General features: G+C 38.5%; 1 protein-coding gene across 1 annotated transcript; it reads left to right on the plus strand.

Moving 5' to 3' along the window:
• The first annotated feature begins 1,345 nt into the window (after positions 1 to 1,345).
• DDX21 (DExD-box helicase 21) lies at positions 1,346 to 22,576 on the plus strand. Its single transcript, XM_033130758.1, has 15 exons — positions 1,346 to 1,517; positions 3,815 to 4,252; positions 5,444 to 5,519; positions 6,246 to 6,424; positions 8,015 to 8,132; positions 9,462 to 9,647; positions 10,518 to 10,663; positions 11,338 to 11,487; positions 11,866 to 12,027; positions 13,258 to 13,377; positions 14,706 to 14,779; positions 16,292 to 16,451; positions 17,203 to 17,337; positions 19,386 to 19,430; positions 20,038 to 22,576. Exons 1-15 carry the CDS (start codon positions 1,431 to 1,433, stop codon positions 20,308 to 20,310), a joined length of 2,349 nt encoding a protein of 782 aa, XP_032986649.1. The 5' UTR covers positions 1,346 to 1,430; the 3' UTR covers positions 20,311 to 22,576.
• The last annotated feature ends 1,220 nt before the right edge of the window (positions 22,577 to 23,796 follow it).

Consider the following 23,796-nt stretch of genomic DNA (forward strand, 5'->3'; position numbering starts at 1 on the left):
TGGATAAATCAAGGTTCCTGGCTTAAGGCTATCACAACGTATAAAAGCACTATTGTAGATTTACCTAAATTTATCTGTTAAAAAATTGAGACTCGGGGTGGCCAGTTAGCTCAGTTGGATAGAGCACAGTGCTCTTAACAGCAAGGTTGACGGTTCGATCCCCACATGGGCCACGGTGAGCTGCGCCCTCCACAACTAGACTGAAACAACTACTTGGAGCTAATGGGTCCTGGAAAATCACACCTAACTAAATAAAAGTTAAAAAAAAAATTGAGACTCTGAAACATCAAATAATTTATGTGAAACAAAATGCAGTAAAAACTAATCTTATGAAATACAGAAACAAAACTTCCAGCATTTTCCTGTCATAAAATAATTACATTTTGAATTGTCTTTCTAAACACCTTGAAACACCTGAGTTTTAATAGCTCACATTTATTATGCTGCTAAATCCTTTTCATTCATTAATTTTCTCAACCCGATGAAGTAGGTTTTGTTATGCCCATTTTATGCATGAGAAACTCAGGCTCAGACTAAGTAACGTCCAAAATCACAGTAAATAGGGCAAGTTTTCAAAGCCAGGCGTGATTTCAACCCATTTTAAAAAATGATTTTATGATAAATTGGCTCCCAATTCTTTGGTCACTAGTTCTTAAGAGGAAGTTTAGCACCATTACCATAGATCGTTCAATGCACCACTTTATGTCAACTGCTTTATTTTCCAAATTATTCAAGACTAGGAGACCTTGTGTTTTTTAATAGAGGTTACGTGGTTTGCGGACCCCTTTTGGTTCCAAGGCCGGTTTAGGTGTCTCTATTTGCCTTCAGAACAAGTGACACTCGTCTATTTCCTACCAGTCTCACCCTATATCTTGTACGTAACACGGTGAATTCTTAGGGGATGTTTGTTGAGTGCATGAATGAACGACCGCACTCTACTGAATTCTAGTTCTAAACCAGGCTTGTAAGTCTGGGCGCCTCCTTTCAGTGTTGACTAAAGGATCAAGAATACACATCTCGCAAGTATTTGCAAACTCGAGCAATATCTAAAGTACCGAACAGGAGCCACTCAAAAGCTGCTACAAGTCTGTATTTATCGGGCCCGGACTAGCGAGAATCTGACTAGTGTTTGAACGATAACACAAAGCCAACCTTGGTGGTTCCTTCTAGTTCGACCCTTCTATAAGTACCTTCTGGTTTAGACGCCGTAAGCAGTCAATTCACTACGCCCAAGCAGCGCGAGCAGCCAGTGCTTAAGAACTACCACGTGGGGATCTGCCTTCGTGGAGATTTCAGCTTCCGGGGGAAAGGCTTTCGTAGGCTTTTGTCACAGGAAGTGACGAAAGCTGGGTGGGCCCAAGGGTTACTTTAGTCTCTTCCTCTCCACGCGGTGGACGAAATTGGTCGCTCTACGCAGTCTGTGCAGAGTGATGCCTGGGAAACTCCTTAGTGACGCGGATTTGGAATCAGACACGGCCATGGGGAAAATGGAGATACCTCGAAAGCAAAATGAGAAGGTGCCACCGAGGGCCGAGGGACCTGGGGCAAGGCAGGACGAGCGGCCGGGGCGCTGGGGGGAGCGGGGCCGCGGAGTACGAAGAGGAGGGGTGTCCCGGCTGGGAGCGCGTGGGGGCGCGGCGCTGACCGGCCTCGTGCGGAGACCCGCGTGGGTTTCGGACAAGGAACGTCCAGGAGTGGTGGTCTCCGCGGGCGATGGGCGCGCTGCCGCGCTCGGGTAGTTCTGGCCGAGAGGCCCGGACCGATCGGAACTGGAGGGATGGCCGGGTGTCCCACGTGGTCCCGGAGTCTGGGCGCCCTGCACCCGGTGCGCAGAGTTGTAAGTTCACGGTTAGGCCCCACGTTTTGGCTCAGACTCAGACCTAACTCCAGGCGAGTGCGTTCGCGGAGGGAATCGTAAGTCAAGGTAGGGACTGACTTTTAGACTAAACCAGCGAGACTTGAACCCACCTGTACAGGTACACGTGGGCGGCGTCAGCAGTGACATTCTTTTTACCCTATTAAGTGAAGTACAGTTTGTTTTCCGGTAAGCAACCCTTAGAAGAAGTAATTCGGTTCCTCTTAATGTTTATTCTCCAGATTACCCGTGGAAATGTAAAGCCTCCTGTGGTGCTAACTGTACACTATATTTTTGAGATAGGCCAGCAGAATTCAGTAGCCATAAATTACCTTGATAGCTGTCTGCCTCCTTGCTGTTGCTTCTGTAGATAGTGATATAACTGTAAGGTCAGTGGGAACAAAGATTGTCCCTGCACTTGTATACGATTTAGAATTTTCCTTCCTTGTTGTGTCTGGGTCTTTTTTATGGGGAGTTTTTACAACAGCAATATTTTGGTGGTGTAGAAGCCGAAGAAGCACAGACTTGTCTTCACAAATGGTGAGGAGGTGGTCCTGCTTTACCTGCTGTGCATCATTGAACGTGTTCAGTTGTGGGACGCTCAGATTAGGAGGGACATGACCAAACTCCACTGTGTTCCAGAAGAGACCAAGACTCTTCAAATTGGAGAAGACTCCAATTTGGTGGAACCAAGGGATGAGAGAACTGAAGTCTTGGATGGGGGACCAGATTATTTTTCAGATGTCTGAAGGACAGATCTTGTGGGAGAGATTACCCCTCATCCATGATTTGAGAGCAGAGGCCAGGCCTGAAGTTTCAGGGAGGCAGATTTCAGCTCAGTGTAGTCTTTACTTCCGGGATTGTGCTGTAGCTCTGCCAGAGAGGTTTTAACAGGCTACAACATCTAATTGTTTTCAGTAATAAAGTTTTTAGTAATATGAAAAGTTGGATAGGTCAGACATTTCAGGTAGGAGCCATAATCTGGTTTGGTTTTGAGGTTTCACTCATTGCACTTCCTTGAAACTTTTCTTCTTCTTTTTTTTTTTTTTTTTTTTTAAGATTTTATTGGGGAAGGGGAACAGGACTTTATTGGGGAACAGTGTGTACTTCCAGGACTTTTTTTTTTTCCAAGTCAAGTTGTTGTCCTTTCAATCTTAGTTGTGGAGGGCACAGCTCCGCTCCAGGTCCAGTTGCTGTTGCTAGTTGCAGGGGGCGCAGCCCACCATCCCTTGCAGGACTCGAGGAATTGAACTGGCAACCTTGTGGTTGAGAGCCCACTGGCCTATGTGGGAATCGAACTGGCAGCCTTTGGAGTTAGGAACATAAAGCTCTAACCGCCTGAGCCACTGGCTGGCCCCACTTTTTTTCTTCTTTAAATTAGGTACATCTTTTTTACACGTGGGGTGATAGGTTGTGGGTTTTTACAGCTTTTTGGTTCAAAAAGTGTCTCTGTAAAATCATTTGCACTTGTGAGATAGGCAAGGCAGGTATGAATTCTTGTTTGACCTGTGCAGGAATTCTAGCAAAGAAGTCTGCTTAATATTATTTATCCGTGGACATGTATGTCCTATTACTCTATCAGAATTAAACTGTATTTAGTTTAGAGCCTGTTGGAGCATCCCACGAGCCACCCCAAATCCCTTGTGAAAATTTGATTTTACAATTTGTTTGACCAGTATAAATTAAATAATTACAAAGAAGCATTCTCTTCCAAGCTCATGAAATTACTAATATGTACTTACCTCCATAAAGCTAAGAAATAGTACTAAAAAGGATACTGTTTGATTTTTGCCTTGTTGCAAGGTAAAAGTACAGATGTTGAAAAATACCCCAAATTGTGTTCTTCTTAATTATGTGATTTTGTAATAATCTAGAATTGGTGTATTATACAATACAAATGAATCAGATTCTCTGTTCAATTTTTGTATTTTCTTTATTGATTTTTTTTTTTTTTTTTAGAAAGGTAGAAAAAAGGCAAAATCTGAAGAGGCAGCAGAAGAAAAAGAAGAAGTTGTTTCCCCCAAAGCTAAAAAAGTTAAAAAGAAAGCAGAGACTTCTGAAGTTGACATGATTTCTCCTAAATCCAAAAAGGCAAAAAAGAAAGAGGAGCCATCTCAAGATGACATTATTTCTTCTGAAACCAAACGTGTAAAAAAACCAAAGGAGCCCACTGAAAAGAAAGTTGTTGCTTCTAAAACCAAAAAAGCAATAAAAAATGATGAGCCTTCTGAAGAAGAAATATCTGCGCCTAAGCCCAAGAAGATGAAGAAAGAAAAGGAAATGAATGGAGAAATTGGAGAGAAAAGCCCCAAACTGAAGAATGGGATCTCTCATTCTGGACCTGATTCCAACTCCAAGGAAGCTACCAGTGAAGAAAGTAACAGTGAGTTAGAGCAGGTGAAGTTGTATTTAAATATGTAGAATGTATTTTTTGTTATTGTTTCAGATAAATAGGTAGGTTATTGATACATATTGTTTAATAAAGGGAGGAAATTTGATATGTCAGCACTTCATGGGGGATCCTTTGAGCATAGTGTCAGAATGCCTCCTTTGCAAGTAAACATATCTGTTTAAGTTTGGGGGAAATCTCTCAAGATGTCAACCAGCGTATTTGCATGTCAAAAATCAAGAGGAGGGATATAGTCATGCAAATAGACCCTAGCTTCCCTCTGAAGGATTTCACAAAATAAATCTCGATTAAGTGGAACCACTGAAAGCTATTTGCTGGATTGCATTAATCTCTTTGTTTAGGCCGTTAATCTGAGTTGAACAAGATGAATAAATGTCTGCATTTGGAAGTTCTGTTACCTTTCAGAAACTCAGTCATCAAAGAAAAACCCTAATTTTAATAAACAATTTTGTGTTTGGTATAGGTCGTGATCAGCATTTAAAATTTGTTTTCCGATGATTAAAGTATATGATATAGAGAATTTAGGAAATACAGAATTGTATCAAAAAACTCCCTAGAATTTCTGCATTGAATTTTGATGTTTCCTTATAGTACTTTTTATATATGCAACTACTTTAAATCAGGTTAGGATTGTACTATGTGCAATCTCGTATCATGCCTTTCCCATTTTTATATAAGCATTTCTCCCACTTTTATTAAATATTTAATTGCATATACTTATTAAATAAAAATATTAAATCTTTTTCATGGTTACATAATCATAAATATTTAGAAATTCACGTAATCTGTTGGGCATTCAGATTTTTTACTATCAAATAATGGCACTGACCACTTTATCATAACTATTTGTTCCTTATTTTCTATGGCCAAATATGACATGTTGCTGTGGAAAAGGGCTGATGACCTGTTCAACAGTATATTGAGATTGAATCTGCCTTCACTAGCCACACATAGTACATGTACAGTATATATTTGCTATAGATATTTCTTTTGTTAGGGTTTTATAGATTATTACAATATATTTCCTTTTCAGATCTTCATTTAGCTACCGAGTGTCTTTTTGGTTGATTGAGAAGAGATGATTTTAAAATAGGTTCTTTCGTTTCTTAAAAGACTTCTCTGTATTAACTGTAGGAGTAAAGTTATTGATTTCTTTTCTGTGGCCCTTTACTTGATAGGAAATACCTGTGGAACAAAAAGAAGGAGCTTTCTCTAATTTCCCCATATCTGAAGAGACTATTAAACTTCTCAAAGGTAATATTTTTGGAAATGTATAATTTAGAACATTATTTGGAAGCACTCCACTGTTTTTGTTGAGGTGAATTAGGATATGTTCTTGTTGGAGGACAATATATGCAACCAACTAATTGGACTAGATCTATATATTCAATATAGGACTATTCCAGTGATGGTCCTTTGCTGCCTCTTAAACAGATGGTTAAAATTGATTCAATACAATATGTATATTCCAAAGTGTAATGATTGATAGCGCTGCTGCAATTAAATAGTTGATGTCATGTTAGCATTTTCTTTTTTTATCCTCTTCTACTTCTTGAGCCATCTCTAGGTTAATGATAGCAGCCTGGCTTAGAACTCACCTTAGCAGTGTGCCTGTGAACGAGCTCGGTAGTCACAGATGCTCAAGTAGGTGTTTTCTGAACAGGTGTGGCACAGTCTGGACTGCACAGCACCTGCTTTTCAGGCTTATGCTGACTTATGGGTGATATTTCATGACAAAGTGACTTAATCTCTTAAAATGATAAATATTTACTCTAATTTGGTGCTTTAAAGTTTGTTGATACTTGTCAGTCAAGCAGATTCTTCACTACTAGAATATATGTGAACGTGACTTTGGAGATGTTGCCCAGAACGTAGAATTCCCTAATTCTGCAGGATCAAAAGCATGGGGATGCTTGGGTCCTCCCGTATGGCTGGTATTTTAAGAACTGCAATATCAGATGATGGTTAATTTATTTACAGCCCGTGGAGTGACCTTCCTATTTCCTATACAAGCAAAGACATTTTATCATGTCTACGATGGAAAGGATTTAATTGCACAGGCACGGACAGGAACTGGGAAGACATTCTCCTTTGCTATCCCTTTGATTGAGAAACTTCTGGGAGAAATGCAAGACCGGAGGAGAGGTCGTGCCCCTCAGGTAAGCAGCTTTAACAGGGACCTCAAACGCTTCCAGATCTGCAGAGGAAAAACCATCTATATGTGTACATACCCTACTGTTTTTATTGGGTTCTCCTTAAAGCCTTTTTGGGGTATTTACTGTATAGATCTTTATCTGCTGCTAAACCAGGATAATTTTTTTAAAATTATAGCTTATATTGCTTAACAAAGGTAATTCTTTTAAGAGCGTTGGCCACAAATCCTATGTATTTAAATACTGTAATCTGTCCTGTGTTGTGATCACCAGTATTATTCATGCTTATCATACTCTTTTCAAACTATTAGATGTTCCTGGGGCTCACAGGTTTGTTCAAGTGTCTTTGACTATTTCTGCTTAAAATAGAGCAAACATTTTTACTAGAGACCCATGAATAGAAGGAGGGGCACTCGGAGAGGCCAAGACTCCGACCTCACTGAAATGCCTGTGTTAGCACCTTGGCTGGGGGTAATTTCTGGCCCTACCTTACTGCTTATTGGCCTTCCATGGTCATGCTCGTTAATTTATTTGTTTACTGCTATAAACATATATAGTAGTACACAAATGAATTATTCTAGTACCTAGAATACCACCTGGCACATAGTGGGTGTTCAGTAAACATCTGTTGGATGCATGTAGCAGGTTGTTCTTAAATCATATTTGTGTCACGCTGTTACCATACCTGCAAATCTGTAGCGGTTTCGTGTTGTATGTCCTGTTGGATCAAACTCAGACTGCTCAGTGAACTGATTCTGGATGGTGAACACAGAAAATGATATATAGAAAATGTATTACAGAATTGTACACCTGAAACCTATGTAACTTTACTAACAATTGTCACCCCAATAAACTTAAAAAATAAATAAATAATACAATTATTTGAAAGGGGAAAAAAATTAAAAAACTCAGACTGCTCAAGGATTCAAAGCCCCACAACCATGTTGGCCCAGCCTTACTTGTCTGACTTCCAATCTACTTCAGATTTACCGTGAAGTAGAGGTTCACACCATAGGTTTTAGAGCCTGACTGCCTGAATTTAAATCCAGGCTCTCCCTTTCCTTGCCTCTTGGTTTTAGAACTCTGTTGTGTGTTAGTGTCGGTATTACAATTCAGTTGTACAGTATAATTGTTTGGTGAATAACTTGTGGGAATTAAATGAGAATAATGCATATTTAGCATTTAGTAGAGCCTGAGACACAGTAGAAGTGTAAATATTAGCTAATGTTAATATCAGTAGCATGACTGCTTGCTCAAGTTGTTCCTTTCCTGGGTGCTGTTCTTTAAGTACTAGCAGCTCCATGAAACTTCCCCCAGTTTCTTCAGCCTGCTCGTGCAGCGCTCCTGGAGCACCATACATTTGGGCACCTACTTTTCTTCTGATGGCTAGGATCACAAGCTTTTCTTTTGAGAAAAGCTGTTCAGGAACCATGTTTTATTTATGGTCATTTCACACACAGCACATTGCAAAGCACATAATAGATGTTTTGAAAATATTTGTTGGGATGAGTTGAACCTTCTGATGGATTCCAAATTTGTTAAGGAACCAAGTACTGCATAATACTTTGAATTCAATTATTAGTTTTTCCTTTTCAGGTACTGGTTCTTACGCCCACAAGGGAGTTGGCAAATCAAGTGAGCAGAGACTTCAGTGACATCACAAAAAAGTTGGCAGTGGCTTGTTTTTATGGTGGAACTCCCTATGGAGGTCAAAGTAAGTAAATCCAAAAGTGAGGGAAGGAACCTGCCATCCATTGTTGGGTGCCCTGGTTGGATTTCTTTTGACCTTGATATCCAGCTCTACCTGGTCTAATCTTCTGGTGGTTTTCTTTTGTTATTGTTTAAAGATGGTCAAGAACATGGTCGTACATGATGATGTGTCAAATCCTAAGAATATACCATTCCTAGGACTTACGTATTTTCTATGTTCATCTAAAGGCTGCAGAGATACCTTACTGAACCCAAGAGGACAGAGTCTGTTTGGGCCGTTGGAACTATTATGTTGGTGCAAAAATAATTGCGGTTTAAAAGGTTAAAAATTGTAAAAACCGGAGTTACTTTTGCACCAACCTAACAGAAAGTCAGAATTCAAGGTTACTCTTTTATCTGTCAAGGAATTTGGGTCTCTGCCTCTTCTTGCATCCTTAATTCATTTTTGCTACAGGCAGTCTTTCTTTTCTCTGGGCCCAAGGGCCAAATGTTGCAGCCCCTGCTGTAGTATTCCATTACTTTGCCAGTTGAAGTTTTATAATGTAGAGCAGATACATAATTCAGGAAGGGATTCAAGGCATTAAAAAAGCCTTAGCATTGGCACACAAGGCTGTGATTATTTCTTTCCAGCTTTGATGGAACAAATGTAGGCTTTGGCATCAGAAAGGAGGCCTGGATTTGAATTTAAACTACTCACAGAGTAGCTGTGTGATTTTTAAATTCAAGTTGCTTGATTTTGTTTGTACTTTAGTTTGCACATGTATATAATATGGTAACTAAACTCACCCTGCAGGAGTATTGTGAGGACTGAATTGGATAATGTATGTAGAGTGCCTAGTATCCCTAGACTGCAATAGCAACCCAATAAAAAGCTGCATTATTACCATCTCATCCCAGTTATATTGAACTCTATTTTCTTGAATGTCTCTGTAACTTCTTGGAATGTTTGCCCTTCTATCTTGTCTCATTCTACCTAAACACCACCTTATAGAAAGTTCCTATTTCTTTGAGATTCTTAGTCTCACTTTGTGAAACCGTGACACTTTTCTACCAGCCAAGGAAGTCATTTCCTGGTGCTACCATCCCCCGCTGGTGCATTTTTCTGTTATGTCACATCATACACTGGACTATCACTTATATGTTTTTTCCACTAGATCAAGGAGTGCCTTGAGTATCTTTGTCTTTAATAAAGATACCTTGTACAGTTACCTTGTACATGTTACCTTGTACAGTAGTTAATACATATTTTAGAATAAAAAATACTTAATTGGTATCCCACACTAATAAAAGGACTTGAAAACCCAGTGTGTCTTATCGCTGATGTTCTTTATAGTTGAACGCATGCGGAATGGGATCGACATCCTGGTTGGGACACCAGGTCGTATCAAAGACCACCTGCAGAATGGCAAGCTAGATCTCACCAAACTGAAGCATGTTGTCCTGGATGAAGTTGACCAGATGTTGGATATGGGCTTTGCTGATCAAGTGGAAGAGATTTTAAGTGTGGCATACAAGAAAGGTAAACGCCAAGTACAAGGAACTGATAGACGAGATCAGAGGAAGGGGGGTGATTAAGCAGTCTGCTAAGAATTAAATGAAACCTTGGGAGATTGGGAGATGGCTTATTTTAGTCAGGAATACGTGAATTTTTTTTTTTGGAAAAATGATTTATCACATAACTACAATGGGGGAAATTTGGGAAAGCAAAAGAGGAAAATTTCGTTATCTACCACTTTAGTGTACTTTGCTTTTGGTAGATTTCTTCCTGATTTTGTGCTATTTGTGTACGTGTTAATTATAACCTTAATGTATATTTTGTAAAAATTTTGCATAATCATGAATTGGCTGCACCATGATTTAATTCCATTTGCGTATTTTAATTTTTAGATAATATAAATAATTCTGCTTACAGATGTTTTTGTGCAGAGAGCTTCCTTTCACACCACAGTATTTGGAATTCTTTAGGGTAGATTTCCAGAAGTAAAATTACTGAGTTGAAAAATATAAATAATTCATGCTCCTCAATATACATTGTCAAGTTGCTGTCTAACAGGGTCCTACCAGCTTACACTGCCATTTCAAATATGTGAAAATGCAATGAATTGGTATGTTCCAGTTGGTAGGTTTTTTATAATGGACAGGTTTCCCTTGTGGTTCATAAAGGCCAATGGTTAGAAAGCAAAATAAGTTTAAAGTGCTTTTCTGTTTCAAGAACAGTATTTCTTTGTTGGGAACCTCTGTGTCTTTCATTTTTGTGTCCTCAGTGCCTGGGTTGGCCTAATGGTTGCTGTGCAATGTTTGTTGATGGGCCCCGGGAGAACTGGGTGAGGTGGAATACTATGTAGGCTTGTTTGGGTAATTCATACTGACTTTTTTTCCCCCCCCAAAGATTCAGAAGACAATCCCCAAACATTGCTTTTTTCTGCAACTTGCCCTCATTGGGTTTATAATGTTGCTAAGAAATACATGAAATCTACATATGAACAGGTCGACCTAATTGGGAAAAAGACTCAGAAAACGGCAATAACTGTGGAGGTAAATGATTCATTTGGTTGCTAGAATCAGTAATAGTAATAAATTGTATACCGTTTTTCTCATCTGATAGTTTTAAGACTGCCAAATACAAAGTCTTTTTTCAGATAAATAATAAATCCATATGAAAAGCCAAGTAAAGATAAATTTCTTTTTGAGTTGTATATGGTATGTGTTTTCTAAATTTCGTCATCTGGTAGCCCGATTTCAGAATCTTAAAACCTAAATGGTCTTAAACTATCTAAAGAAATTACACCTAGAATTTAAACACTAGAGGGCAGCAGAGAAATCTAGTGCTTTGTGTTGAAGTGGTTTTTCATCTTAGGATCCTGTACCTAGATGAATTCATTTCACCCAAGAAACAGGTACATTTTTTAAGTGGATGAAAGGACAAAACGTACAGAAACTTTTCTCTTTTCACTTATTTGGTTTCCTGCAGGAATCTGAATGGTATTTCTTTTCCTGGTTAGATCAGAAAATAGATAAAGAAGCGATATGCTCTTTGGAGAAAGGGGAAAGGCTCTCTGCTTTGATGGTTTAGTTTTTTCTCTAAATGGGTGGCACAGTCTGCTCTAGTCAGGCTTAAACAATTGCTTCTGTACCATTACTGTTGAGCATGTGATTTCATGTTCCAACTAGGCTTTACTCAATTGATCTATTTTTCCCTGTCTTATAAGCACCTGGCTATCAAGTGCCACTGGACTCAAAGAGCAGCAGTTATTGGGGACGTGATTCGAGTGTACAGTGGTTTTCAAGGGCGCACTATCATCTTCTGTGAAACCAAGAAAGAAGCCCAGGAGTTGTCTCAGGATACGTCCATAAAGCAGGTTGGTCCTTCCTCTCCATTTCCTTTAGGGAAGAAGCATCTTTTAATTAATAGTCAGAGTATACATGTTAGAGCTCATCGAATCTGTCAATCTCCTCTTAAAGATAAGGAAAAGGTGGCTCAAACCCAAGGTTACACCAGCAGAGTAGATTTGATCACTCTTATCTGGTGTTTTTACCTTGTAAGTATAGTTGGGTACAATGATTTAATGACCAAGGAGTGGAAATAATTTTGAGGTTTGTCCATGTAAGACAAGTGTTTTCCCCTTTGTGTTATATTCAGCAGAAGTATCACCAAAATATGAATGTCTTTTACAGGATTTAAAAAGTACCTGTATTGTTGGATATGGTATTCTTAGGCCAGTTTATTTCTTTGGCAGGAAGCCCAGTCATTACATGGAGACATTCCACAGAAGCAAAGGGAAATTACCCTGAAAGGCTTTAGAAATGGTAATTTTGGAGTGATGGTGGCAACCAATGTTGCTGCGCGTGGGTTAGACATCCCTGAGGTTGACCTCGTTATACAAAGTTCTCCTCCAAAGGTACGTGGCTGATACTTTAATTTTATTTTGTTGTTTTCTTTGGGCCCTAAAACAAAATGGAAGTTGTGTTCTTTACTTTCTTGTGATTAGTAATAGCTATTTCTTGAGTGCTAGGATGCTAAGGTTGATTTTTTTAAATTTACTGTGAGGCCCTCTCCTCCGAACTGACAGTTTAGTGCCAATGTGGTCAGTAGCCAGAGATTGGGAAGATCATTTCTGGTTAGAGGGAAATGCTGGAAGGCTTCATGGAGATAGTGTGATTTTGAACTGGACTTTGAACATGTGTAAGACAGATGGGGTTGGGGAAGGATAGATGAACTCATGAGCTAGATGATAGAGAAAGGAGAAAAGGCCTGTAGTTAACATCCTCTGTGGTTAAAACCGCGTGGGTTTGTGGGCCATGGGAACCTCTCAGGGAGGGCCCTGAATCATAGTTTTTGTGGTGTGGACAGTACTTCACTTAAATAAAAGTTGGTCTGAAGGAGACTGTTTCCATCACTTCAAGCGTGAAGACCCGATAATCTCTCCCAAACTAGCAAATCCCTCAGGATTAAAGGTTGTTTACAATGATGGAAAAAATACCTGATTAGAAGTCATCAGTTCTTACAAAGGAAGTCCTATGGTGGCGTGGCATCGACATTGTTTCAATGAGCCTGGACTGTGCTGTCCAGTGTGATAGCCACAGCCACACGGAACTGGGAACACTTGGAATGTACCTAGTCTGAGTCATCGTGTGCTCTAAGTATAAAATACACATGGGATTGCTTTTTATTTTAAACTTTTTATTATACACATTGGATATTGAAGACATGAAAAAAGAAAAGCTCTCATTTGATAGCTTGTTTTATATATATTAGCATACTGAAATGATAAAACTTTGGGGTATATTGAGTTAAATAATATTAAAGGTAATTTAACCTTGTTTTTTTTATTCCTTAACTTTTTAGTGTGGTTACTAGGAAATGAAAGATTGAAAGTACAAATTATGGCTCTGTTGGACAGCACTATTTGGATGCTTTTGCAGATTTGTCCATAAGATAGGGACCATTGTTCTGGAGGTTTTTAAAAATTGTTAGTTATTTAATTTAAATTGAAATGCTAAGGAAATACCTCACACCCCTGGGAGATGTAACCTGTGTAGGTGTTGCCTGTGTAGACTGCTCAGGTCTTTGTCTCCTTGTTGTTTGTTGTCACTCATTTTACTCATTGTCACATATTTTACTTCAATAGGATGTGGAATCCTACATTCATCGTTCTGGGCGAACGGGCAGAGCTGGAAGGACAGGGATTTGCATCTGCTTTTATCAGCACAAGGAAGAGTATCAGTTAGCACAAGTGGAGCAAAAGGCGGTAAACTATTTTCTTAGCCTTGATCAGCAAATGTTGAGTTCTAAGTCGGTCTTCGGTTTCATTACATTTTTTATTAGCTTTAAATTATTTTTATCTCCAGCATGTGGCCATGACTGAAAGCTTGTTGTTAGATACATGTTTTATATATTATTCTACGATATAAAGCCCTTTTTGAAGTAACTTTGGATTTGAAAGCAATGGTTTTGTTTTCATATTTACAATTACAAGAATTGTTCTTATGTTTGAAAGGCAGTTTTCAGACAATGATAACATGAACACATCCAAAATATTTAAGCACAGATTTGGGGGTTATAGGAATTGCTCAGAAACCAAAAGGATGGGAATATGTGAAGGATAAATTTTAAAATGGGAGAGAAGAGACTAATTTTCCTTATAGAGTTTCTGTAAAGAAATTCTTATGAATTGAACGTCAACTATAATTTTTTTAAAAAGTCACGGGGATGTGTAGTGCAGCCTGGGGAACATAGTCAGTAACGTTCCAATGACTGTACAGTGTCGGGTGGGCAGTGGACTTGTGGGGTTATCACTTGGTGAGTTGTGTAAATGTCTGATCACTGTGTTCTGTGCGCCTGAAACAACAAAAAGGAAATTCTTATGTAGGTGCTTCCTCCTCCAGGAGGTGGAGCTTAGTCTCCCTCCTCCATGAGTGGACCACACTTAGCCACTTGCTAACAAAGAATAGAAGAGGAATTGGGGTGGAGGGATGACTTTATAGTGCAGAAAGCAGCAAATACTACCTGGCCAGGTAATCATGGTTGACATCAGTGATAAGCATGTACCCCTGATAAGATGTAATAAGATGGCATTCGCCTCTGGTCTTATTCCCTAAAACGCATAACGCCAGTCTAAGCATGTAGAAAGTATCAGACAGCCCCATTTTGAGGAACAGTCTACAAAATACCTGACCAGGTCTCTTTAAAACTGTCCAGGACATGAAAAACAAGGAAAGACAAACTGCCATAGGTCACAGGAGACGTATAAGATATGACTAGATATAATGTATCCTGGATTGGGTATTGGAACAGAAAAAGGATGGTAGTGGAAAAACTAGTGAAATTCTAATCAACTCTGGCATTCAGTTCACAGTAACATAGCCGTGTGGGTTTCTTAGTTGTGACAAATGGACCATAGTAATAATAAGGAAACTCAGTGCATGGCATATAGGAACTCTAAAACCATTGTGAAATAAAAAGTTTATCTTATATATAAATAAGTTTGGTTAATATAAAAAATTAGAGAACTAGTAACCTCAGTAGAAACAACGAATGGGCATGTTGTACATTAATCTATGGTTCATTTTCTTGTAGGGAATTAAATTTAAACGAATCGGTGTTCCTTCTGCAACAGAGATAATAAAAGCTTCCAGCAAAGATGCAGTCAGGTATGTTCCCTACCTTCGCTATGGACTGTTTTAGTGTTTATTCTATTTATTGCGTGTCTTTGAGCAGTACTGAGCTTTGGCTTTTTAAATTTTATATTCTTTATGCATTAGTTTTAATAATTTATAACCTGATTGTTCTAAAAGCCCTCCAACTGCGCTGAAGTAAAATTACACAAAGTAAAAATTCTCATTTTTCCTCCTGCCTGCCCAATCCTGTTCCCCAGAGGAAACCACCATCAGTAGCTTGGTTTGGCGTAGGCAGTTGAAGGAGCTATATTTTAGATATGGTGTAGATGCTTGCCATCTGGAGATTGATTAGATTGGATCACAGATTATATTCCAAATCTTCATTCAGTCCCCCACCTGGTAGGAAGGAGAGATGAGTATTTCTTAAAGTTATAGTAAATATCTACATAGTGAGGATTAGATTAACAGTGTTTGTCATTGGCATTGGAAGAAGAAAATTTTTCATTGTGTGGGGTTGTCCTACAAATTGAAGGATATTTAGCTGTTTAGCGTCCCTGGCTGTGTAGTGTGTATTCCTGGGGGTAAGTGGGGTTGGCACTGTTTTCTAAATGTCCCCTGTGTAGGGCAAGAGACTGAGCATCATTTTTAGAGTGCTTTACACAATTACTATTATACATATATGACATGCTTTTTTAAGAAAATAGATGGGGGGAATTCATGATCAAAAGAAAGGCTGGATATTGGCATGTTAATAGCTTGCAAAGGAAACTAATTTAACTCAGCGTTTTTCAAATATATTTTAGCATGGCATGCTTTTCTTCAAACATTCTGCAGACAGGGTTGTCTATGACTGCAGTTAAGGAAATCAGATGGCCAGGAAGCTGAAAAGAGACAAAGGTGCTGCTGATGGTGTATGAGAGAGGGTGTTGCAAGGTGCAGCCCTGCCGAAAGAGGCTGCTTGGCACGGCCTTATCCATCCTCCTGGGTGATCTCTTTCCACTTTGAGATGTGACATTATCACCATAACAATAATGACTCCCGAATAAAAGTAGAGTGTCGTAAAGGCCTATATCATTTGTAGTATGATTTGGGAGTCTTTTTCATTTTAGAACGGGAATAGCTGTGATATTTTCTGATTCTAAAAGTAACACATGCGTATTGTAAAAAAAGTTCAACATTTATCAACATCACTTTTAATGGCAGTATGGCATTTCACTGTTTCTGTTTCATGGTTTATTTAACCAGTCCATATTGATGCACATTTTAAAATTGTTTACAGTCTTTTTTTCTATAACATTGTGATGAACATCTTAATATCTGTCTTACTATTTCCTTAGGTTAAAACTTTTTTGGTTTGGTGGTAAATTAGATACAATGAAAGGAATGTGATGATTGTATACATTGCATCAAAATGATGCATTAGGCATATTAAAGATAGGGTTCGAAAGTTCCTGATTTATCTTGAGATGCTGTTGTCTTGAAAATGAAATCTGTCCACTTCTACTATCCTTTCTCCTAACAAATATACTGTTAATCAAATCGTAGGCTTTTGGATTCTGTGCCTCCCACTGCCATTAGTCACTTTAAACAGTCAGCTGAGAAGCTGATAGAGGAGAAGGGGGCCGTGGAAGCCCTGGCAGCAGCACTGGCCCACATTTCGGGGGCCACATCAGTGGACCAGCGCTCCTTGATCAACTCAGAGGCGGTGAGGGATTCTGTGAAGTTTCTGATGCTTTATAATTTGAAGTTTGAGCAGGATTTGAAAGTGTTCCATTTAAACTTCCCTTGTTTTAACTTTTGCATGAAGGTAGATGTCAATAAATCCATAGAGACACGAAGTAAATTATTGGTTGCCGGTGTCTCGGTGAAGGAGGAGAATGGCAGTGACTGCTAATGGGCATGGGGATTCTTTTTAGGGTGATGAAGTGTTCTGGAATTTTAGGTAGTGGTGATGGTTGCAAAGTTTGTGGACATACTAAAAACTCTTGAATCGTGTACTGTAAAATGGTGAATTTTATGGTATGTGAATTATATCTCAAATTTTTAATCCTAAAATAATACATACACATACAAATGTATATAATACATTTATCCAGAATATCTAGAGACTTTAGAAGGTGTATTCTTTTCTCTTTTTGAAATCTTGAGATCATTGTAGGTTCACATGTAGTTAGAAGAAATAAAATAGAGCAATCCCTTGTACCCTTTGCCCAGTTTCCCCAATGGTAACATTTTGGAAAACAATAATATCACACCTGGGTTATTGACATGTGGCACAATCCGCCAATCTTATTCAGAGTTCTTTAGTTTCACTTGTTCTAATTTGTGTGGTGGTTGGGGGAGGTATATCCTATTAGGAAGAACTGTTCCAGGAACATTTTAGAAACATGAGGGCAGGTGTTTATCAAGTTAGGTTTGTTTCTGAGACGTTAATTTTGTTCCCCTTCCGCCCATAGGGCTTTGTGACCATGATCTTGCGGTGTTCGATTGAAATGCCAAACATTAGTTATGCTTGGAAAGAACTTAAGGAGCAACTGGGTGAGGATTTCGATTCCAAAGTGAAGGGAATGGTCTTTCTCAAAGGAAAGCAGGTAAGGAAGGCCGGGCCTCTGCTGTGACCTTGCTGTTGGTTCCATGGCTTTAGGCGGTCAGTAAACACTGTACAGTGGCTTCTCCCTGCTCTACGGGAGTGCTGCATTTTTTAATTCTGTAAATAGTCTCCGGGCAGTGTCGTCCATGACCTGCAGTTGCCACTCAGTCACTGACGGCTACCTTACGGGGGATCTCTAGCCTGCTCCATCTACACGCAGGGCTAGACTGAAGATCCAGCTGCTTCCCTGACATGTCCACCAGATGGCGTTTATTAAGCAACTTGAAACCAACTTATTCAAAATTGAATTCAAAACCTTTAATTGAAATTCAAATTTTAAAATCTTGCCTTCCGAACCTGGTGTTCTTTCTCCTGAGTCCTGCTCTCAGTTAATGGCATAGACCACCAGCACAGCAATTCTTAAACATTTTGGTCTTACGACCCCTTGATAGTCTTAAATGTTGGGGACACGAAAAAGCTTCTGTTTGTGTAGGTTGTATCTATTGATGTGTACTGTATTAGAAGTTAAAACTGGAACTCTAAAAGAATGTCATGTTCTGTTAGCCATCAGAGCACTGATGTCATTCCATGGAATGTAGTGTCTGGAAAACTCCACTGTACCCTTATGAGAGAATGAGTGAAAAGGATTGAGAACATTTTAGTATTATTAGGAAAATAGTTTTGACCCTGTGAAACCCTCAAAAGTACTCAGGGTTCCAGGAGAGCGTACTTGGAGAATCACTGGCCTAGTAAACCAAATCAGGTTTATTTCCAACTCATTGCATGTCTCACCATGTTGGTTATTTCCTTAAGCAACTCCACGTACTCTATGGCATAAAGTCCCAACTTTCAGGTGGAAAATAAGATCCTTTGTGAGATGACTCCTGTCCCCCTTACAGACTTCATCTGCCTACTCGCCAGCAATACCCTTCACTCCAGCAATGCCAAGCACACCTTGCCTTCTCTCATCCTAAGTGCATGTTCAACCCATTGCATAGATTTCTCCCTTGATGGTAGCCTTTGTGACTTGACTTAGCCTTGGTCTCCCTGAGAAGCTTTTCCTGGCCGTATGGCAGAGTTGGGGGCATCTTTGTACTGCAGAGTTCTTAGGGCATACCTTTATTCAGGTAAATGTTACCTTGCTGTGCTTGCTTACTGACGGAGAGTCTGAAGAACATATGACTTACTCAAGGGCAAAGACTGTTTTCTAGTTCTCTCTCTACCCAAATGAGTGCCTGGCATTGAATACTTAGTGAACACGTGAATGAAGATTCCCACAAAGTGCAAAATCCATCAGTACCTGGTGCTACCTGTGATTATAATTGGGTAAATTGTTGGGTGGAAGGGGTGTTCCTCACAAAATGTTGGAATTAAAGACAGCCAGTGGGGAAGGGTGCTTGTTTCACTTGCAGGGGTATTTTGACTGTATTTGTGGAGAAATAGGAGGACTCCTTATTTGGAAATGATGTCACTGCTTATTATAAAAGATAGTGTCGTATATAAAGTATTGAATTCCTTAAAAACTTCATAGGAAAACAAAACTTCATAGGAGGCTGAATTATGAAAAACTAGAAACTTAACAATAGAAGATCATTTGTTTTTCTGCTTTTAGTTAGGCCATCCTGAATAGTTCACACTCTTCCTGTTAGAAAGCAGGGTATTTTAATGGTTTTAGACCATAGGTTTTGGAGCCATACTGACCAGATTTTTAAAACCTGCTCTACTTATCAGCTGTGGGCCCTTAGACGAGTCACTGAGCCTCTCCAAGCCTCTGTTTCCTCTGCTGTAAATATAGCTAATAGCTGCTTGAGTGACAGCCAATAATGACCTCTAGTCAATTCAGAATCATTTTTGAGTCCCTTTTTTTTATACCCTTGGCTTGTTGCTATTGTACTTTTGAGAAGTACAATATGTTGGCCTTGGTCTAAAATTTATTTATCGATACCTTTTTTTTTTAACATAATACCTGGTTATTTGGAGTATTACTTAATGTGTTTTTCATAATTCTAGTCAAAGGCTGGATTAACTTGAATTTGTCTTGATTTCTAGGGTGTTTGCTTTGATGTCCCTACTGCAGCAGTAACAGAAGTACAGGTATTCTTTCTCTTGGATTTCAAAGTTAACATATCTATATTAAGAAATGTTCATTACTGATAATACAGAATAGAAAGGGTAAAAATAGCTGTGGTTCCTTTACTAAAAGACAATTTAGAATTGTAGTATTTTTTCTCCTAGCCTTTTATTTGGATTTTTTTTTCTTGCTCAGCCTGCCTGTTTTCCTTTCTGCAGACTTGTGAATATTGGATATTTCCAGCTTTTCCGCCCTGTGTGTGTTATGTGGGATTTACGCAAACATTTTAAATTGCTGTATCTTTATTGAGTACTGCTGTGAGAAACGTGTTTGTACGTAATATATTTATGTTTTACTAGCTGACAGCTTTGGCTACTCTATAGTAATGGAATTGGATAATGATACTCTTTGAGGGTACTTCTCATAGTGAAACTATATTCCCACACTTCAGTGATTCTGGATTTTGGGCCGTGAAAGATAGTATATTTTTGACCATGACCTTTTAAGCACTTAGGTTATCAGTCTGCTTTTTGTCTTTGAGAAAGGGCAAAAATGTTGTCTTTCTAATGCCTTTTTAAACCAAATTCAATAAAAATCAAAGCAGGTAGAAACAAAAGCATCTCTCAACAGGAAAAATGGCACGATTCGCGGCGCTGGCAGCTCTCGGTGGCCACGGAGCAACCAGAGCTGGAAGGACCACCGGAAGGCTACCGAAGCTTCAGAGGACAGCGGGACGGCAATCGAGGTTTCAGGGGCCAGCGGGGAGGAAACAGAAACTTCAGGGGACAGCGGGAAGGAAATAGAAACTTCAGAGGACAGCGATCAGGAGGTGGCAACAGAAGTAACAACAGATTCCAAAACAAAGGCCAGAAGCGGAGTTTCAACAAAGCATTTGGTCAGTAATTTGAAGTAGAGGATTTCTATGGCAAAACAACTGTGTTTGGCAACAGGGAACTGAACATTTTTTTCACGCAAAGTTAAAAGCACATTGTGTTTCCTTCCTGACCACTTGCCCAGGTCCCATCTCTTCCAGAGAGACAAGCTTCATCTAAATGATTTCATCTGATGATTGTCATTTATAACTTAATAGCTACTTCTGTGTCAGGTCTTTCTTTTGAAAAGGTGTACGAATTTATTATATTTCATTCTAATGCATTGTCTATAGATCATAAGGAAAAGTCAAGCATGTATCTGTCTTTAAGTTGACCTGTTTTTATAATTAAAAGTGTCCTAATAGTGTTCTTAAATACGAGGAATACAGCGATCTCTGGAGAAGTACTTTGAGAAGTCAGGCTTGCTTCTGTAATTGGCATTCCTCAGCCACCTGCCTAATAATTACTGCCGTGGTCCTATCCTATAACATGTCTTCTGAGAATTAATACTGAGTGATGTTTTGAAGCAAGATTTCAAACGTAGCTGGGATATAATAAAGTTTATGCCAGCATATATTCTAGATCTGGAGGGTGGTGGTACATTTGATAGCAGACATGTAGATTAGCCATCAATATGTGCATTTTGATACACTTTTAGCTTCTCAGTAGAAGGTAATTCATGCTTCAGTGAATTCTTCACAGATTTTTTTATATCTATATCTATATAACGAACTATTGTAATAGAAAGCAACTGTCTTTAAGGAATTCCAAAATGTGTAAGATGGCCCCATAACTTAATTCATAAGGAAGGAGGCTGGATAAATGGGGCTTGAAGATGTACTCTACTTACTCTTGGAAGATTAAAGTTATTTACCAAAAAGGAATTAATGGAGGGAGTCCGGGGTCAGAGATTTTTTCATTGCCGAGTTAAAAAAAACTCACTGAAAATATTTTTTACATGTGAGGAAGAAACACTGATGTCTGCTGAGAGCAAAGAGAACAAGTGAAGATACATGATACAGTATTCTTTTAATAGTGCAAACTTAATGAGTCAGTGTTTCTGGAGGTTAATTTCTAATGGGCAAACGGGGGTTATTAGGTAGAACGATCCAATTTAGTTTCTCAAAGACCTAGTTCCTGTAGATTACAATAAAGTCATCTATTTTCATTATTAGACTGCTATTCCACTGAAAGGTTTTAGCTGCTTACAGCCTTTTTTTGTTTAAGACAAACTATGGTTATTTTAAGTTGTTGCTTTGAGGAAACTGAAGAACTTAGTATAGCCCCTGGCCAGATAACTCTGAGTACTCAAATATTCTCTGGGAAACTTTCTACATGGTGCAGGAGCCTAAGAGGGGCATTGTCTTCTCACCTTAATTCCTAGAAATTCTGTGTTGGAAATCTCAGGGAATACGCCATGATGGAGAAATTAAACTAGATGGCCTGTGTTGTTTTCATTTAATTATTTTGAATAACAAGTCTTTCTAGGCCCTGATGTGTCTCAGTTGAGTCTATATGTAGCTGCCTTTCTTGATCACCTGGCAGTGTTAGGGGATCAGAACTCTTGATTCTTGAGGCAATGTTCTTTTTTTGTTTGGACTTCTGTTCTATCAGAATCCTGATTGGAAGTTTGTGTCTCTGTTCTCAGAAATCCTCTTGCCTTTATTCCTTGATCTACTTGTCAATTGTAATGCTTTTCCTCCTACTCCTCATGGCTTCCCATCAAGCCACAGGGATTTAGGGGAAGTTGTTGGATGATAGACAACTCCTGTGCCTTGTGTATTACAACATATGAGATTCTAGTTTTGCTCAAATACTGAGCATACTTTAATAACCAAAACATTTCACAGTTTGGATAGGAATGAGTACTTTACCAAGCAGATTAAAAGGACATGGTACCTGTTGTTTAGGAAGGAACAGGTAAAACCTTGATATGGATTAGCCTAAAGAATAATCAAGCATACATCAAGGGTAAAGGGGAAGATTGTTGGATGTTTCACTTTATGCAACTTAATTTTAAGGAAACCGGTTGTTTTAATAGGTGAAGTTAAAGTTTCTCCTGGATCCCAGAATTCAGACTATATTTATAAATGTATAATTCAGCTATTGCTTTTTCTAAGTGGGCTAGTTGGGCTAGCCTGGGAAATGTTAACCATTTTTACTATTTTCTACTGAGAAAATATTTTCCAATTTATGTATCAAGTCAACAAACTGTTGAAATACAACACGATTTTACATTGGAGTTATTTGTGCAGTGGTTTCTTTACAATTGTACATAAAATGTTTTTATTATAAAATTGAGTTAATGTATAAAATACTACTTTATGCCATAATAAATATATTAGTACTTACTGTTTCTGTTTTTGGTGACTTCCTAAAATTGAAAATAGCTTGAAAATGTTATTTTAAAAATAAATGATCGGTGTAAAAATCCAAACATAGGAGAAAAAACAACTAATAGTCATCCCGTATCTAACATTTTTGTGAGCATCTCTTTCAGGAATTCATTTACAAAATTGGAATCATTGATTCATTTTGTGAATTGATCTTTCCCCCTCAACACGTTATACACTCTTTTCTGTAAGTACAGATCTGTGACTTTTTTGATCTGCAACATTTTTGATGACTACTTGGTATCTCATATTTAACCAGGATTCGAGAAAACTATGTTGATTAAGACTTCACTATTACAAACAACCCTAAAATGAGTGTCCTTATATAAATCTTTGCCTACTTATGTTATTGTCAGTTTAGGATAAATTTTCTAACAGAATTGCAGGGTCAAAGTGAACATATATTTTGGTGCAAGTGGCTCTCCAAAGCAGTACCAGTTTCCATTCCTACCCTACAACAAATCAGAAAACCTGTTTGCCCATAGCACCGGGACACTGGATTTTGGCTTCCTTTTGTCAGTTTGCTAGGTGCAAAATAATATTGTATCATTTTTATTTGCATCTTTTAATTGAGTGAGGGTTAACATCTTTCATTTATTCCCATTTGCGTTTAAAAAAATACCTTATGCATTTGTCTTCTGTTGGGGTCTCTTATTAATAAGAGTTCTTTGTTTATTAGTAACAAACATATGTAGCAAATACTTTTTCCAAATTTTCATTTGTCTTAGCTATATGGGGTGTTTTGACATAAAGTTTTATTATTTTTTTTATGCAGTTGTAACTGAATGTTTTATCATTTCTGGCTGTCTTACATGTAGAAAAGTATTCCCCACCTCCAAGGTTATAAAAATATCCACATTTTCTTCTAGAACTTTTTTGATTATATTTCAGGCTAAAATTCATCTGGGATTTAGTGTGAGGATTAAGTAGGGATCTAGCTTTGTACTCCCCTCTCCCCCAAGGGAGTAGTAATTCCATGCTATTTATTAAATAATCCATCCTTTCTCACTGACTTAAATATTGTCTGTATTTTAATTGGAGACAAGTCTCCTTTTAAAGGTAACTTTAAATGCACTTTATTGTTTCTTTCCATTGGACCTACATAGAATTGGGAGTTATCCAAT

Source organism: Rhinolophus ferrumequinum, chromosome 16 (assembly GCF_004115265.2).
Source record: "Rhinolophus ferrumequinum isolate MPI-CBG mRhiFer1 chromosome 16, mRhiFer1_v1.p, whole genome shotgun sequence".
Taxonomy (NCBI): domain Eukaryota; kingdom Metazoa; phylum Chordata; class Mammalia; order Chiroptera; family Rhinolophidae; genus Rhinolophus; species Rhinolophus ferrumequinum.